Source organism: Chroicocephalus ridibundus, chromosome 19 (genome assembly GCF_963924245.1).
Source record: "Chroicocephalus ridibundus chromosome 19, bChrRid1.1, whole genome shotgun sequence".
Taxonomy (NCBI): domain Eukaryota; kingdom Metazoa; phylum Chordata; class Aves; order Charadriiformes; family Laridae; genus Chroicocephalus; species Chroicocephalus ridibundus.
This window is the reverse complement of record NC_086302.1, coordinates 4,371,867-4,389,503: the sequence shown is the minus strand read 5'-3', so window position 1 is coordinate 4,389,503 and position 17,637 is coordinate 4,371,867. Positions and strand designations below refer to the sequence as shown.

At 57.7% G+C, this 17,637-nt stretch overlaps 1 protein-coding gene across 1 annotated transcript in view; it reads left to right on the top strand.

The window, feature by feature from the left end:
* RUNX3 (RUNX family transcription factor 3) overlaps positions 1-17,637 on the top strand; it is a 58,781-nt gene that overhangs the window by 10,527 nt on the left and 30,617 nt on the right. The window contains exons 2-4 of the mRNA XM_063355798.1: positions 8,112-8,356; positions 9,368-9,524; positions 14,474-14,578. Of these exons, the coding sequence (XP_063211868.1) occupies positions 8,112-8,356; positions 9,368-9,524; positions 14,474-14,578 (507 nt within the window). The remainder of the gene's footprint in view (positions 1-8,111; positions 8,357-9,367; positions 9,525-14,473; positions 14,579-17,637) is intronic.

Here is a 17,637-nt window from a genome sequence, read left to right as displayed (position 1 = left end):
TGGTCGGGGACGTCGTGCAAACTCACGTCGATGAGAGTCTCTACAGAAGGGCAAATATGAAAGCAAACGTTTGCACCAGAAAAAAATAATCTCAGGAAGGTGCAGAAGCAACACAACCCGGAGCCCATCTAGTCAAAGCAGCCCAACCACAGCCCTGCGGCAAAAGAGCATCGCCCAGAGTTATTCATAGAAGTGAAAGTAGTGAACAATTGCGAAAGGCAAACGAACCTGGAAAAAAATGGTGTTGGGCCTGCAGGACAATTTGCAACTGGAACAAGAGGCCAGTTTTTTCAGAATTACGTTGCTGTAGGCGAGTCGTTGACGGCAGAGTTTGAGGTTGCTCCATGTCGCTGATGGAGGATCTTCACTGTTTCTGCTGCGGATTCCCGCAAAGGCTGGCGGGGGCGGCAGAAATCGGGGATAGATCACATAGGGATGATAAACACCCGGCACGGGAAGAGCCGGTCCTTGCCCAGGACCTCATTTTTTGTGGCAAAGGGCCAACGTGTTGCATTGACAGAAGTGTTTGGGGTGTGATCCCGGCACTGGCATTGCTGCCAGCCAGCCCAAACCTCATCTGTTGTCTTCTGCCTTGAGGTCGAGCTGCATGTGCCGGTGATTTCATGGCCAAGCCGCTCGAGGAGCAGCCCGAGTGTGGTGGACGTGGGGGGACGGCCGAATGCAGGGATGCGGGATGTGCCCGCGGGGCCGGGCAGCAGCTGCCTGCGGACGAGCTGGGCGCTGCCGGCCGTTTGCTCCCGCTCCAGGCCGAGCGGCATCACGATGGGCTGGAGAAACCCTCTGACGGCCTCCTGTTCCCATTTCTTCAGCTGTACGCGGTGCCGCTTGGTGCAGACCTCGCAGCTTCACCAGGCTCCATTGCCCCAAGCCGGTCCCGTTCTTCCCATCCCTGACCTTTCCCTTTAAATATCAGTTTTGGGGTCTTTTCCGAACCGTTCTCTCACAGGAGAACAACCATCAGCCGGCCTGCCCTGGCGCCGCTCTGCAGAGCTCATCAGCCTGCAGACAGGTGGAGAAAGCCCTCGCGTGGATGAAAGCTGCTGGATCAGGTGCATTTCGGAACCACGCGCTTATAAAGCACCTCCTCTGACCTGTCCCCCCGCTCCCAACCCACTGGCTCTGCCTGACAGGGAAGAGAAATGGGGTGACCCCCTCCAGGGGGAGATGGGGAAAGCGTCGGGGCTGAGGCAGGAGGGGAGGAGATGCCCGTGATGGTGTCACCGCCGGCCACCGCAGCCGGCCACCGGTGCACCGAGGCGTCGCAGGCTGAGGTTTTTTCTGGGGGGAAGCTCTCAACCTTCAGCAAAAGGTTGTTCCAGGAAGGGCGTTGGAAATTCAGCAAAGCTGCCGCGAGGCATCTCCGCTGCCCTGTGGTCAGCTGGCGAGAGGTGGCACCACCCCGGCATCCTCTTCGGAGCAAGGTGCAAACGATGCGCAAGGCCACTGGGGAAAGCACATCTGGGGGGTGGCCGGTCCCAGGGGTGCCCGAGGGTCTCGACTCAGCGGGGTGCCCTCGGGGTGACCGAGCCGGGTTCCCTTTGCGATACAGATTTCCCACAGGGAAGTTAAAGAGATATGGTGTGTTTGCACTCGCCTGTAAAGCTGCTTTTGCTGAGACGTGACCCTGAGATGCTCTATCAGACCTGAACCAAAAGGGAAATTGGAGTTCCCTGTCTGACGCCAGCGCCTGTCGCAGGCAGCTGCCAGCTCCCTCCCTGGGGGGGGAAAATACCCATTTCTGCCCCCATGTCTGAGGGTAGTTTGCAGACATCACACCCTGAAGCAGCTAAAGCTCTGCCCGGGGTTTCTAGCAGCCGGGTGCTCTTGGCAGGGCGGTACGTGAGCGTGCAGGAGCGTGAGGCTTCGCTTTCCCTCTCTCTTCGCCTGTGACTTCCCCAGAGGGATCCCCTTTGGGGACTTGGCAGCCGGAGCTCGGCACAGCCCCGCTCCACCCTGCCGGGGCTCCAGCACGGACCCCGGCCGCTGCTTCGGTTGCCTGGATGCGAGACCCTTCCCCGCGGGTCCCCGCGGGCTCCCTGCTGCCCTGGGCATAGCACCGGAGCACCAGGCACCCGCTCCATACCCAGCATCGCCCCAACACGTTGTGCCAGGCTGTAGGGGACCGCAGTGAAAAACGGTCTTTAGGAAACGCATTCACCCGCCGTACGGGGACGGGAGGTGGATCTTCCCACCCCACCAGGGACGGGGACGAGCGATGGGGTAGTTTTCCCAAGGCGCGTCTGTCTTTTGAGGCACGAACCGGCTTTCTGCAGCCTTCTGGTGTTGCAAGAGCGCTTTGCTCGGCACGTGCGGGAGGGTTCCCCTGCGCCCCGGCGCTCGGCCTGGGAGCCCTTCCGTGAGAGCAGCTCCTCGGAGCGCCTCTCCTCGAAATTAGAAATCCCATCGTGTTCCTCTGCGTCCACCCCGTGTACTTTTCTCGTCATCATGTGCCTTTCGGTTCCTCTTTTCACCATCCAGACGTTTCCCCTTTTTCTTTCCTTTGGAATTTTTTTTTATTTCTCCCCCTGTCGCATTTTGGGTTTTGAAGGGCTCGGCACCGCCCTGGGCTCTGGTGGCACAGCCACGGACAGGCACTGGCCAAAGCTCTGATGATCAGTCCCTTCCTTCAGAATTTTGGCTCCGGGGGCTCCAGGGAAGGTCTGTCCGGGAGTCCCAGGTGGCCCATGAAACGCTCACCACGACTTCAACCATCTGCCTTCCAACGTGGGGAACAGACACGTTGGAGATGTCTCCGTGCAAGAAGAGTCCTCGTTCCCCAGAGGGGCTGGCACAAGGCATCGCACCCCTCTCAAACCCCTCCGAAACCACCAAAGAGAGAGAAACTCCCGTGAACTTGGAATAGCTGTGAACAAAGCCCAGTGTTTCCAGTTGTGCTATCCACCTTTGGGCGTTTTTGGAGGAGATGGGATGTCCTTAGGTGCTCCATAACCTTTGCATGAATGGTTCTTTTTCTCTGCATAAGCACATTCTTAAAGGAGCATTGGGCTTTCATTCTCCACTTACTCCAACCGTCGTACTTCTCTGTTCACTTGTTTAAATCAAGCATAAAGCTCTAACTGTTCTTTGAATATTTATGACTAGTTTTTATCTCATGCCATGCATACAAAACATACTTGATTTCTTTCCTAAAAGTTTTTTCAAGTGCAAAGTTTTAAAAACATGTGGCTTTTATTGCAGGCAGGAATGAATAACAGCATTCCACCAGTAACCACATTAAATGGAACAGTAATATTCATATGCGTAAGGGCAAAAGCTGCCTTGTTTCCTATTTGCAGTTGAACTCTGAAATTAATTAAGAACTAAAAGGATCTGACAGTCATTAGGATCTTTTAAAAAGGAGTGGAAGTGGCAGATGGGACCCACGCTCCAAAAAGCTCGGTGGTGCTATCAATAGCACAGAGGATGTGAGCCCTGAACATGCTCCTCATTGTCGGGCCGTTGTGGGGAGAGGAGCATCGTGGTCCCGAACAATGAAGAATGGCACTTTCGTGACTTCACAACCGCAGGATTCACGTCAATCGCCCTCGTGCTCCTAAGTCACTTCGCAGCTTTTCAAAACCCCGTCTCATCCCGTCGGCGCTGCGCACGCTAGAGGATTTGTGCTACGCCCGGAGCAGAGGGTGCCACCAAGGGCTGGTACCGGGGGAGCGGTGGGTCCTGGATCCCCTCGCACCCTGTTTTGAGGGATGAGAAATCCCCCGACGGCAGCACGACGGCAGCAGCATCCCTCCTGATTCACCCCGTGCATACGCTTGGGGGTCACGGCTCTGGTCCCCCCAGCGGCCGAGGATGCGTGTGTGGATGCGCATGCGTGTGGGGCATCTCCCTGGAGATGCTGATTGAAATGAGGACTGGTAATAAAGTGCACTGGGATAAAACGGGGAGAACTGGGAGGAGACGCGAGCCCCCAGAGCTGCGAGGAGAGTCATTGACCAGTTCTCCAGCCCTTTCTAGCCGTTCAAATGATGATGAACAAAACCTGGCCCCAGGTAACCAGGTGGGAATCTCATATTGATTTTCCCTGGTGACAGCATTTCATGCCAGGATCTGAAACTCTTGATAAAGTCTTCCTTCTCTTCCTGCTCCTCTTCCTCCTCCTCCTCTTTCTGCCCCAAGCAAGGATGCTGGACGCCAGGCGCCGGGGCTGCGTACGCAGACAGCAAGGTGGATTTGGGCAGCCATGGCTCCCGGGGGGTTAACGGATGTCCCGGCTTGGGATTCGATGTCAGGCTGGGACTTGATGTCAGGCTGCAGCCCTGGCCCTGGCAGCGGGCGCTGAGCAGGGTTTCCCCCTCCGCGGGTATCGCCCAGCCCCGGGGCGCGTGGTGCAGCGCTGCTGGAGTCGTCAACAGGCCCGTCCCGCAGCTGGTCCCTCGGCCCAGCGCAGCCGTCCTTCCCCCTGATTTATGGCCGGGGCAGCCGCTGCCTTTTCTCATCCCCCCCCCAGCCCCAAGTTTCCCCTTATTCCTTCCCCTGAGCCCCGCGGCTTCCTCCCGCAGGAACCTCTGCCTGCAGCGCCTGTAATCGCCCCCGGGGAGCCCCTTTTGAGCGGTGACACGCAGGGGTTAAAAATTGTCACCATCGCGCACCCCATTGGACCCGGCATCTGTTGTTTGATTTATGAATGAATAGCACGCTCCCTCCCTGCGTGCTGCTCTCAGATCCCCTTCCCTTAACTACAAAATAGATCCAGACACCCGCATGGCCCTACTGAGCGCCGTGCTCCTGAGAGGTCTGAGGCAGAGTTTGCGATGAATTTTTAATAGAAAGCTTCCTATAAAGCCTCTGCGCTCGCTTCCTTGCCGTCGAAACGAGTGGCTCTGCTGCTAAAGAGCAGCTCAAACGAATTACAAACTACAGAGGAGCCTGTAAGGGAAGTAATCCCAGCGAGTAATGATTTAAAGAGCCGCTGACCTCCCTGCGATGCGAACAGTAGCTTTTCAGTATTTGAAAAGAGGCCCCTGCAAATCCTGGGTCTTACACTCTGTTGACGTCCCCTGGAGCGCAGGGAGGGTGGCGGAGGAACAATCCCCACGCGTCAATGTCCCCTGGGTTGTGGAGGACGAGAGCAGTGAGAGATTTGTCCCCTGTTTGAGACTCTGAATCCTGCTGTGCTGGAAAGGATAATTTAAATATAAAAATAATTCCCGCGAGGGTACGGTGCTGCAGGTCCCCGTAGCTCTGGGAGGGTTTTGCTCGCTTGAACACCTCTTTGTGGGAGCAGCCGCTGGGTTGCTTTGCTGGACTGGGGGTCACCAGCCAGTTTGGGGTTGGGGGGAGCCTGGTTTGTCACTGCCCTGTGTTTTGGGTCTCGTTTTGTATCGCTGCAAGTCGGTGACGGGCTTTGCTCCTGCACAGCGGAGAAGTGCAGGGCCACGCAATGGGCTATGGGGGCGAGTCTGCACCCCCTCACCCTGAAGGCAAGAACAAGTCAGGGTGGGAGGGCAGAAGGTGCCGAAGAGACTGTTTTTTGGGGAGGGAGCGGGACGTGGTACCCTGCGCGTCTGGGAATACATCGGTGACTGAGTCGCGGCACCTCGGGGAGGGTCTGGGGACACCAAGGTGGTGTAATTGGGTGCCCTTTCCAACAGTATGAAAAGGGATTAGAGGAATTTGTGGGTGGCAGGGCTGCGAGGGGACGCTGAAGGGACACAGCAACCAAACGGGGAATATAGAGCTGGAAACGAGCATCGTGCCGCAGGGAGGCAGCTCGGTCCTGCTGGGACCGAGCCTGAAATCACCTCATGGAGGTGTTGTGGGTCAGGTTGGGCAGCCACGATGGGGCTCACCCGCCCTGCACGGCTCCGGGGGTGCAGCTCCCGGGGAGTGGGGATGACGGGGTGACACCCCCGGGGCTACCCAGGGAGGCGGCTGGGACAAAGGCGGTGTGTCCTGGGGGGTCGGTTCGGCAGCGGGAAGCGGCAGGAGCGGCAAAGCCTTGCAGCGGGCCGGGGCAGGCCCCGGACGGGGCGGGGAGGAGGCGGGGGGGGGGGGGTCAGCGGTCCGGGCCGCCCCGTCGCGCCCGCCCCGTCGCGGAGCCGCCACGGCGGAGCCTCGGCGCCAACTACCGGCGGCGGCCCCGCACTGCAGCGCATGCGCGGTGTGGCCCCCCATCCCCTCCGTGCCCCCCCTCCCCACCGGGGAGGTACCGGGGAGGGAAGGGGGGTACCTGGAGCCCCCCATCCCCCGGCAAACCCCGGCGTGGGGCCGCGGCAGCCGGGCCCGGCAGGTCCCCCCCGCCCGCAGCTCTGCCCCAGGGTTTTGTCCGGGTCCCCCCCGGCTGCTGAACGGGGGGTGAAAAATACAACTAAACCCGGCGGCCGCTTTCACCTAAAAAGGGCAGGATTTCAGCGCCGGTAACTGCGGGAGACGGCCCGACACGCGGGGCTGGAGGCCGTCCCCCCGCGCCCCGCCACCCCCCGGGGCCGGGTGGGCTCCGAGCCGCCCCCGGCACCGGCTCGACGGACCCGGTTCTCCCGGCGCGGCTCCCCTGGGGGCCGGCGCAGCCACCCGCGCTGTTACCGGGGCGCTGCAGCGAGGGAACGTCCGCTCCTACGAGTTAAAAAAAAAATAATATATATATATATCTATTTTTTGTTTTTATTTTGAGCAAACACGGTGTTTGGGTCTTGCGAGCAGAGGGATGCGGAGCCCGGCCCGCATTTCGGAGGAAAACGTTTCATTACTTCGCGGAGGGGAGTCGGGAAAAGAGAAATTTTGGGGGGTGTTGGGGTTTATTATTTTTTTTTGGTTGTTTTAAGGAAAATTCGTAGCCTGAAGCCGGGAACGCTGCGGCCCGGCCGGCCCCGCTCCGACGGGCCGTCCCGGTCCCTAAACGCCACCGGCGGAGCTCAGCCGGGCAGCGCGGGCACAGAAATCTCCGCCTCGGCCCCCGGTTCTGCCTCCCTCCCGCCCCGCGGTTCGGCTTTTCCGCGGGCAGCCGCGGAGCGGGGTGAACCGCCGCCTTCGTTGCGCTCCCGCAGAACCGGTGGCTTCGCCACGAATTTTTCTCGCCAACGATTCCGGCCGGAGCCGCCGGCCCTACCCGCAGCCGCAGCCCCGGGGGAGCTGCCGGGGGCGCCCCGGGACCGCCGGAGATGGAGGCGGTTTTCATTTTTTTTTGGGGGGGTGGGGGTGAGAGGGCAGAAGGGGGAGGTTGGGGATCAGCGGTTTCCAGCGGAGCCCGCGGGGCGAGCCCCCCCCGTCGGGGACGCGTGTGCCGGCGGTCCCCAACGGCTGCCCCGCGGCCGCCGCTCCCCCTCGGCCCGCCTCGGCCGAGCCATCGCGGGGGGCGGCAGCGGTGGGGGGGGGGCGTGCTGTATCCCCAACCGCGCTGCGCGGCGGCGGCTCCGGCCCCAAAACGGCCCCATCGCGCCCCAAAACCCTCCGGCGGCCGCGGCGGCGAGAAGCCACCGGGGCCCCGACGTGCGCCCGCCCCGCCGGGGGGCGGGGCGTGGTTCGCTGTGACCACGCCCACTTCAAACACGTCCACGCCTCTTTCTTCCTTGACCACGCCCCTTTTCGGCTGTGGCCACGCCCCCTCGCCCCGCGGGAGCCGGGCGGGGGGCGGGTGAAAGGACCCCCCTCCACCTCCCCATTGGCTGGGCGTCCCGTCCGTCAGGGCGCGGCCCGCCCCCCCCGGGGCCGGCAGTAAATACGGTACCGGGCGGCGCGGCTGACACTTGGGAGCCGGTTTCGGGGCCGCCCGGCGGAGGGGGACCCGCCTGCAACCGAGGGCGCCCGGCCGCGACGTGGCTCTGCAGGGGCTCCGCGCCGCCTTTCCCCGGGCGGGGCCGGAGGGAACCGCAGCCAAACCGGCGGGGAGGACGAGCCCCGCAGCCCGGCGGCAGCGGACGCCCCGCAACCCCCCGGCTTTCCCCGCTGAGGACGGCGATCTGCCGGGACGGAGCGAGGCAGCGCGGGGCCCGGCCTCCGCTGCCCCCGCCGAGCCCCGCCGCCGAGCCCCGCCGCAGCCGAGCGGTGGGCGCCGGGCCCCGCCGGGCCCCTCCTGGTACCCCCCGGCCGCGGCGGCTCCCTGACGCCCGCCGTTGTGATGCGTATTCCCGTAGACCCGAGCACCAGCAGGCGCTTCACACCCCCCTCCACGGCCTTCCCCTGCGGTAAGATGGGCGAGAACAGCGGGGCGCTGGGGGCCCCCGCCCCGGGCGCCCGGGCTCGCCCCGAGGTCCGCTCCGTCGTGGATGTACTGGCCGACCACGCCGGCGAACTGGTCCGCACCGACAGCCCCAACTTCTTGTGCTCGGTGCTGCCGTCCCACTGGAGGTGCAACAAGACGCTGCCCGTCGCCTTCAAGGTAAGTCCCGAGCTCCGGGGAGGGCTGCGACCGGGCAGGTAGCCCCGGTGGCTCGGAGGGACCGGCTCGGCTCCGGGCTTGCCCTCCGCCCCGACCTACTCGCCTCTTTCCCTCCGCCCCTTTCGCTTTAACTCGCTCTTGACATCACCTTCAAGGGAGCCCGGTTTATTATTTTTAATCAAGTCTCCGCATTGCCCCGCGGTCACAGCATCTTAGATATTCCGTACAGTTAGGAGCTCTCAGGCGACTTTGAAGTTTTAATGAGAGTGGAGGTTAATTACCTTCCTGGGAGAGGGAGAGAGAAGCAGGGAAGGGAGATGTAATCTGCAAAAAAAAAAAAAAAAAAAAAAAAAAGGCGAAGAGCTGAAGCGCCGGCACCGGGCTGCGCTGCCCGGGCTCCCCGCGGCCGCCCGGCTCCGCTCCCGCGGGACGGGGTGACCCGACGGGGCCCCCCCGGGGCCGGGCATCCCCGCTGCGCCCCCGGGGCTGGGGCTTGGAGGAACGGGGCTGAGACCGGGACAGCCAAAAATCAACGCGGGGAGCCGGGCAGGACGGCAGCGGAGCCCCGGGGAGCCCGGCGGGTGTGTGATGGGGCCGTTGCAAACCGGGATCCCCGGGGGCTCGAGGCGCTGCTCCCCGGGCGGGGAGGGCCCTTCTCCTCTCCCCTTCTTCGCTCCCCGGGGCCAGGCGCGGAGCTCCGGGGCCCCGGCGCTCGTCACCGCTTTTTTTAATTATTATTATTATTTTCCCCTAAATCAAACAAAATAACAGCACAATTCCCTCCCGGCGGGGCCGAGGGCGGGCTGACGCCCCCCACCCCCACCCCGCGGAAGCCCCTGGCTCCTTTTAACCCCTTTTTTTAGCTCATTTCCCCCCTTCCCCCTCCGATTTTCCAGCCTTCCTCGGGTTGCTTTTAGTTTTGCTTTGGTTTTGGGGGCGGGGGGAAACCGTAGGGCAGGTTAGGTCCGACGGCGGTTAATTTTAGCCTAAAATCCTCTGGTCCTGCCCCAGGTCGTAGCCCTCGGCGACGTGCCCGATGGGACGGTGGTCACGGTGATGGCAGGGAACGACGAAAACTACTCGGCCGAGCTCCGCAACGCCTCCGCCGTGATGAAAAACCAAGTAGCGAGATTTAACGACCTCCGATTTGTTGGGAGAAGCGGCAGGGGTAGGTACCGGCCAGGAAACGGTTGGCCTTTTTATTTGGCTTTGTAGGAAAAGAAAAAAAATAGAGAGAAAATAAGGAAAGGGGGAAAAGGCGTTATTTTTATCTTATTTTATATTAACGGTGTATTTCTCGCGGGCCGGTGGTTTCGTTGCTGCGGGCTGAGCTTTTTCACGCAGGAAGGAATCTCCCCATCCCTGAAGCGGTTCCCGAGAGGGCAGCGGCCGGGATGCGGGATGAATGAGCTGGGATGAAGGAGCCGGGATGCGGGAGCGGCCCCGCCGGCTCTGCCCCGCTCCTCCCGGGATTTTTCTCTCTACCGAGGTGTCGGGAATGGCCGGTGCAGGGAGTTGGGGGAGGGGGGGGGGCAGGAAATAAACCCTTGTTGTAAAAGCTCCGTGGTGGTGAATTCGTCTCAGGTGTGGGGCTGGCCGAAATCCTCCCGAATTTCCCTCCCCGGCTCGGTGCATCCATCCCCTCCGCAGGTGAATGCGCTCAGGGGCAACAAACCCACCCCACCCGGCAGCTGAGTTTTTTAAATGGTGGGGGAAAAAAAATAAATAATTCAAGTGTCGAAATTAAAATGCTCGGCACGGAGGGGGTGCAGAAAGGTTCGTCTCCATGGGGAGATGCGGGAGCCGGGCGGGCGCAGGGCAGAGCTGCGGGGGGCTTTTGGGGGAAGGTTTATTCGGGTTTTTTGGTTTGTTTTTTTTTTTTTTTTGCGCGGAAAAGCGGGTGAGAAATTTTTCTGAGGTTAGGGCTAAATGATAGAACCAAAGGGATCACGCTGCTGGGTGGTGGTTGTTGTTTTTTTTTTTTGGTGGTGGTTCCCCCCCCCCCGCCCCAAACAAACCCTCAAGGAAACCGGGCTGTGGCATCTGAGGAGAGGGAAATAAATCCCCTGGAAATGCCGAACGCCAGCCCTGCCCGTCCTTCCCTCCCTTCTCGCAGCCCAACCCTACCTGAATTTCAGAGAATAATAAGTAGAATTTTAGCATTTCATCACCAATAAACGCCGCAGACCGAAGCACTTAATTGTTCGTTGAAACAAAAATGAGAATACTATATTTTAATGGCCACATGGCAGCATAGTCTCAAAAGGCTTCGAATGTATACACACAATGTCAGATATATTTTGACTTCTCTGCATTAATTAAAAGCAGTGATGTTAGGAATTATTTGCATGTAATAACTGTTTACTTGTTCCTCTTTATGAAACTTGAATAGTTTACATTCTTTCATACATTTCCTTTTTCCTGTTGGCTCCTTCTCCATGTTGCAGTTTCTTTAAAACTCTCCACTTAACTGGTTGCAGGTTGATGGATGGAAAATGTTTTTCTTTTATGAATTAAGCTTTCATTTCTGTAATCAATTATTCTCTTAGGCTCTTTTCTTTTTTTTTTTCTTTCTGGTTTTCTTTTTTTTTTTTTTTAAATCCTCCTTACACAAATTTCCAAACTGAATGCAACCCAATCTCAGCTTGACTCTTGAATTCATTATTAACTTTCCTCCTCTGCAGTCCCAAGCTCTGAATTAACAGTAGTTTACAGTCTCAGAAAGCCCTTGGGTGAATAGTCACCTTCCGCCGGCAGAGTCCTGGCAAATACTCATTACAGCAGTGGAAACACTTCCGCTGCCTCTAACGGGCTTCGGAGTGAGGAGGTTTTTTTGTTTTTTTTTTTTTAATATGTTATTGTGGGATAAGTTTTTGTAATATTTGCAGGGAAATAACCCCATCGGGTCCCTGTGAGGCTGGTGTGGAGGTGACACGGGGGGGGTTTTCTTGCTGCGTGAAGCATGTGCTTAGTTCCCTGTGTCCGGCCGCGCTTTTCTGGCGAGGGGCTCTTTCAGACCTGCTTAGTGTGGAAAAAAAAATCGTTTCTATTGAATTTTTATTCTGTGGTGTCGCACTTGCTTGCCCTTGTCTGGCTTAATCTCTGGAAGCCCGGTGCTGGTTTCGTTTATTCTGGCAGAAATTTGGATTCGTTGCAAGAGGGTTTGTTGGAGCCCAGCTCCGTGTGGGGGGAAATGTTGGTGTAAATGCGGAGCGTGGGTGCGTGGAGCCGTAAACCCGCACCGCCTGCCCCCGCGCACAGCCCTCCCTGCGCCACAGAGGCAGCCGGGCTCTCGGTTTGAAAACATGGGCTGAAATGGTTCAGAATTGGTTGTCGTTTTTTTTTTTTTTGTTTTGTTTTTTTTTAATATTAACGTGTCCAGGATCATTCCCCAGCGCTGTGAGCTGGGACGAGCATGTCCTTACCCCCCCACACCTCCAAAACTACCATCTCCATATGGAAGACAAAGGGAGGGTAGAAGGACCTGTTTTGCTCTAAAAAAAAAAAAAAAAAATTAAATTAAAAAAAAAAAAACCAACCCCCAAGAAAACAACAAAACCCCACCTTTTCTGCTCAGATTGCAATGTCTAAAATGAAAGTGATGCCTACAGCACCCCACCGCCTCCTCTCCCGGCTGGAATATCCTCCCGGAGCACCTCCCGGAGCCGTGGGTGCTCCCAACCCCAGCCAGGAGCTGGGATCCTGCCCCCCGCAGCCGGCTGGGGCCGGGGCACGGTGGGAATGAAGAACCTCAGGCCGGCTTCCTGAGAAGGCGGGAAATGAGTAAAAATGCTGCTGAGTAATAATTGTCATTTTCGATTCATGGGAGGATTGTTGAGAGCTGCTGAGAGACGGAGAAATGGCCCCGGCCGGCTCCGCGCTCCCTGGAGCTGCTGCTGGGTGATATTCGTTATCTCCAGCCAACGGGGAGGGGGGCTGAAATGCAGGGGAGTTATTTCACGCGGAGAATATATTAAAAAAAAAAAAATTAAAATTAAAAATTAAGAAAAAAAAAAAACCTCAGATGTATTAGTAAGTAGAGGAGACGGGGACGGAGCTGGGCTCCGCTCCTCGGGCGTGCGGGAGGGCTGCGCGTCTCGCAAGCCGGACGCGTGAAAACCGAGAGGCTCCCTCCCCCCCCCCACCCCCCCGGTGGAATTTGCTAAATAATTGCTCCTCATAATCCTCAGCCCCGCGCTCTGGTTCTGCAAACCTTTTTGCCAAACAAATCCTCGGCGTCGGTTGGGTTTTTTTCGGTGGCCGCGCCGGCGCCCGGCAGCCTCCGTGCTCCGCGGGCTGCGGCAAAACGGCTTTTCCCTGCAGGTTTCCAGCCCCGCTGCTTCACCCAAATTCTATCTGGGAGGGGTAAAAAAAAAAAAAAAAAAAAAAAAAAAAAAAAAAAAAACAAAAAACAAAAAACTCCTTTTTTTTTTCGTGCGGAAAATGAGCCGAAGCTTTGTGCCGCGTGTAGTGCTGCTCTGAAGGCAGAGGCAGGGCAGGGGTTGATGCTTTGCCGGCTGCTTTAAAGCCGGCATTTCCACACACACACACATATTCCCCCCCCCCGCTGCTCCCGCAGGGAAACTCGCCCACCTGGGATAACTGCAGGATGCTCTCCGGAGGAGATAGATAATTTCATTTTTCCGTTTAGTCTTTTTTCCTTCTAGCTGGATAAACGCCGTTTTGTTTTGCTACGGATATTCTCGGATCCAGCCCTCTAGATAGGTGATGGTCGGGATCTGAAAACCCTTAATTCCTTTAGCGGGGGAAAAGGGAAAAGAGGTGGTTTTTTACGGCATTTATTTGTGAAATAAAGGCTGGAGGAGCAAAGGGCTATTGCACGGGCATTTCCAGCCCGATTCCTGCTGGGGTTTACACCTCGGAAATACTCGATACGTTTGAAATCCCACAGCGGTTGCTCTTGGGGGGGTTGGTTAGAGTGGTTTTCTCCCACAGCATCCCCATGGGCTGGCCATCGAGTGGCCGGTGGCAGCCAAGATTGGGCAAGGAGAGGGCGAAGGGTCCGGGATGAGGATGCCGCGGCTGCGGGAGGGGAGTGGGTTTGGGGTTGGGGTGGGCGCTAGATGGGGGGAGCGGGGTGGCACATGGGTGCAGGGGTGGTAACACCCTGCGCAATGCCGAAAGCGTTTTCGGGCTGCGGATGGGACGCTGTATTGCTGGAGCGAGGGGTCACTGTTTTCTTCTTGCCAAATTGGCCTCCCCAGAGACTTTTTCACTGCTTTACCCCTTTTTTAATTTATTTTATTTTTTTTAAAAGAAAGGTGACAAGCTCGGTGCTTCAAAAGCGTCCCTGAAAGCCCCCATGATGGTATCCAAGCCCTTTCCCTGCAGTGGGTTCCCGCTGCCTGGTCAGGGCTGGGAGAGGGGGACAGTCCCCGCAGCCGGTGGGGCCACCTGTGTGGTGGCCACTTCTGGTGGCCAAAGCTGTCTGGATTCAGTTCCCATTTTGCAATTTCCAATTTCTGGCCCTTGCGCCCCCGTAGGTGGGCTGTGGGTGCCCGTACGGCCGAGAGCCCGGCGCAGCTCCCCTCCAACCGTCCCCGTGTGGATGCATCTGCAGGGCCAAAGCCACCAGGTTTCCCCAGCAAACGGCAGCGCCCGGGGCCTGCGGACTGGTGCCACCTCCCCAGTCTCCTCCTGCAGGAGCATCCCGTGGGCGCCAGGACCCAAACCCATCCCTCGCAGATGGGGTCCAGTGCTGTGTTTCAGGGCTGAATTCCCACGGGAAAAGGGGAAGCATCTGAGCGGGAAGGCACCAGGAAGCTGCTGTGTGTGAAGGGGTCGATATGGGGACAGGGCAGGGGAGGGGGGCGACAAGCGACTTTTGCATCCGAGAAGGTCCTGGCTCCTGCCCTGAACCGGGTCCAAGCTCTCTCCGCTGCAGCCGGCTGAACCCCAGCGGGAGCCGGCCGAGCTTTGTGTCTCGGCAATAATGGCTCATAAAATTAAATGATGTGTGTGTTGGAGTTCGGTGGATGTGGATATTTGTGTCTGAGCTTGCTCCAGCCAGGAGCCTTTCGCTCCCACAAGAGCTGAGCCTACGTGAATATCTGAATATCCTCATTTCTCTTCTCCCCCCCCCTCCCCCATCCTTAGGAAAAAGCTTCACCCTGACCATCACCGTGTTCACCAACCCCACCCAAGTCGCCACCTACCACCGAGCCATTAAAGTGACTGTGGACGGACCCCGGGAGCCACGAAGTAAGTGATGTATTTTATTTGGCTGGCGCTGAGAAGTGCAGGGGCTGGGTGGGGGGGTGCAGGGGGCCGATATCTCCGTGGCCAAAGGATGCAGGATGCCCCTGCGGCTGGGCAAAGCCAGCCGGGGCCGGCATCGTTTGTAGGGCGCAGGGCTAACGAGCCGGCGTGGCCAAATGAGCCCCGAGGACGCGCGCTGTGGTGGCCACGGCTCAGCTGCTTTTATTTTCTCCGCGCGGATTAAATAGAAGCATGTCCCTGCTCTCACCACGCTCCGTACCCCATCGCGGAGGGGTGGTTTTATAGCTCCAGTCCCCACGACGGTTGGGATGTAGGGAAGATGCTTTGGGTTCCGACAACAAAAATACAGAGGATTCAAACCCGGTGGGGCGCAGGGCATCGCTGGGGGGGTTACAAAGCCAGAGATGCCGTGCCCGGCTTCGGAGGCTGATTGAAAAATGTTTGCAGGTTTCCTCCGCGCCATGCTTTTCTCTGCCTGCCTGCCGGGATTGCTGGGAGAGCACCTTCCCCTTTTGGTTGGTGGAGGTTTCGCTTTCGGGTGGCAGAAGGCTCTGGCTGGCAGCGCCGGCAGGCGGGGGCTGCGGGGCTTGAGAAAAACCAAAGAGACGATTCAACCACAAGAAATGTCATTTTGTTTTGACCGAGTCGGCCCCGCTGGGTGCAGGACGGTGCCTCTTGGCTTGAGGGTGGCTCTTTGCTGCCAACGGCCCTCGTCGGATTGTTTTTTAGCTGGTTTGAGCTCACCTTGGCACCTCCCGCGATCCCAGGAGCGCGGGGGAAATGCTCCGGTGCTCTCGGCTGGAGGAGTTTCCTCTTCCCATCAGGGTTATTTGCTCTGCGGGACCCCCTGTGCGGCGGGACCTCATCCCCAGGGCCTCCGTCTCCGGCTTTTTGCTCCGGCTTCACCTTCCTGCTCCCTCGGCACCACCCTGGGGGGACTATAATGCGGAGTTTGTTCCCTTTGCGTGTAAAGCTGTCGGTGCCCAAATTGAAGGGAAACGGTTTGATCCTTCTAAATATGCTTTAGAAAATATTTTCTGTTGATGCTGTCGTTGGGCCATGGGCGCCCCTTGATGTCGGGCCAGGCGGAGGCCGCTCCCTCGGCGAAGGGCTTTGGTTTGCATCGGGGCTCGTTGGGTTTTCCTTCCCCCTTGACTTTTTGTTGTTTTTTTTTTTTAATTTTGGAGCGCGAGAGCTCAACCTTGTTGAGCTGCCGGGCTGGATTTGCCAAGCCGGCATCCAGGCGATGCAACGCTGTTGGGTCGGGTTTTTTTTCCTTCTTTTAAGCCAGAAACCCAAGGCAGGTCCCAGGCGTGGGGCGCGGTGGGAAGGGGCTCAGCCAGGGATTGGGAAGCAGGCAGGGTTTGGGCAGGGAATTTCACAACTTTTCCAGGTCAGGAATAGAAACCAGGTCTCCTGACTCCTGGCTCAGCCCTTTATCTGCCGCATCGGATCGCCTTTCTAATAATAATAATCATCAGGAATACATAAATAATAATACAAGGCGAGATAGTTACTACTCTTAGCGTTTGGTTTGCTCTGACTCCAGCGATAGCCGGCGCTCGCCAAACCCCTGCTGAATCACACCCGCTCCTCCGGAATTTCAACACCTCGGCCCATCGCTCCCCATCTTTAATTTAATTTTTCCGATAGGGAGGCGAAGGCTTTGTAGCCAGGCCAGGGAGCTGGAGGGGGCCGAGCCCTGGGCACGCTCGCCCTGCGCCGTTTGGGTTGGGGCCGTGCCTTCGTTTGGCGTAATTAGGCAAAACCGGAGGATGGAGCGGCTTGTCCTGGCTCTGGCTTGGTGTGCCCGAGGGATGCCCTCCCTAGGACGCCGTCCCGGGCTGCAAGGTCAGCAGTTTTCTCTTTTTTTTTTAAATTTTTTTATTTTTTTCTGATTTATGGGCCTCAAAACGTTTGTGCCGGAGGTGTAGGCTCCTTAGGGAGGTCTGTACGATGTCTCTTCGCTGCTTCTGCCCAAAGGTCAGAATGGACCCCAAAGGTCCCTCTTTTCCCCCATCCCTGCAGCCCCCCAGCCCATAAATTGCTGATCAAAGGAGTTTAAGACCCAAGTTGTGGGTTTTTTGGATTATATTTTTTTTCACGTGATCGTAGATTTGTTGGCAGCAAAACGTCACATTTTGGTGCCCAGTTTGACCCTGGGGCCTAAATTCGTGTTTGCTGAAAACACAGCGCCTTGCGTCGGAAGAAAAAAAAGAAAAAAAATGAAAAACCCGTCTTTGCCACACCGTGTTGGTTTACATTTTCTAATGAGCCTGAAATTAAAAAAAATAATAATGAAATCATGCCCTTTGCCCTTCCGACCCTGCAGTCTTCTACAAAAACTCTTGGCGTGGAAATACCGGCTGCAAAATGATCCGGGCTCGCTCGTGGAAAACCAACATGGTTTTTCCTGGTTATCCTGCCACTGGGTGGCTCTCCGGCATAGCACCCCTCGGTGCTGCGGCACCCATGGGCTCACCGGCCGGCAGCCAGAGCCGGGAAAGCCTCGATAATCACTAACTTTGGCCAAACGCGACGGCTCGCGCTGCCGTCCCCTGCTTGGCTTCGGTCGGTGAGAGCTGCCAGCAGGAATTGCAATTTTTGTGTGTGTGTGTATATTATATATACTTTTTTACATATATATATATGTTAAATGCATATGTATGTGTGTGCGGGAAAATATATGGGGTTTTTTTCCCCCCTTCTTGGCCGTAGCATTGCAAATGAGCGGGACACGGTGCGCGTTGGCTGCTGTTGTGCAGGATCGGCGCCGGCCGGAGCTGGAGGCTGGATGTGGGGCTGGGGTGAGCGGGCAGAAAAGCACCCTTAAATGTGGAAAGAATCGGCCATTTGTCTTGGTATCCTGGGAAAGCCCTGGGCATCGTCTTCTCAGATGCGGCGAAATTCCTCCAGCAACCGTTCTCGTGGGGGTTTTTGGGTCAGAAACGCGGCTGGGCTCCGTGCCCCACCTCTGAGCATCCCATTAATTTCCCACCCCTGTCCCATCGCTTCATCTCAGCCCTTGAGCAAGTCTTTTC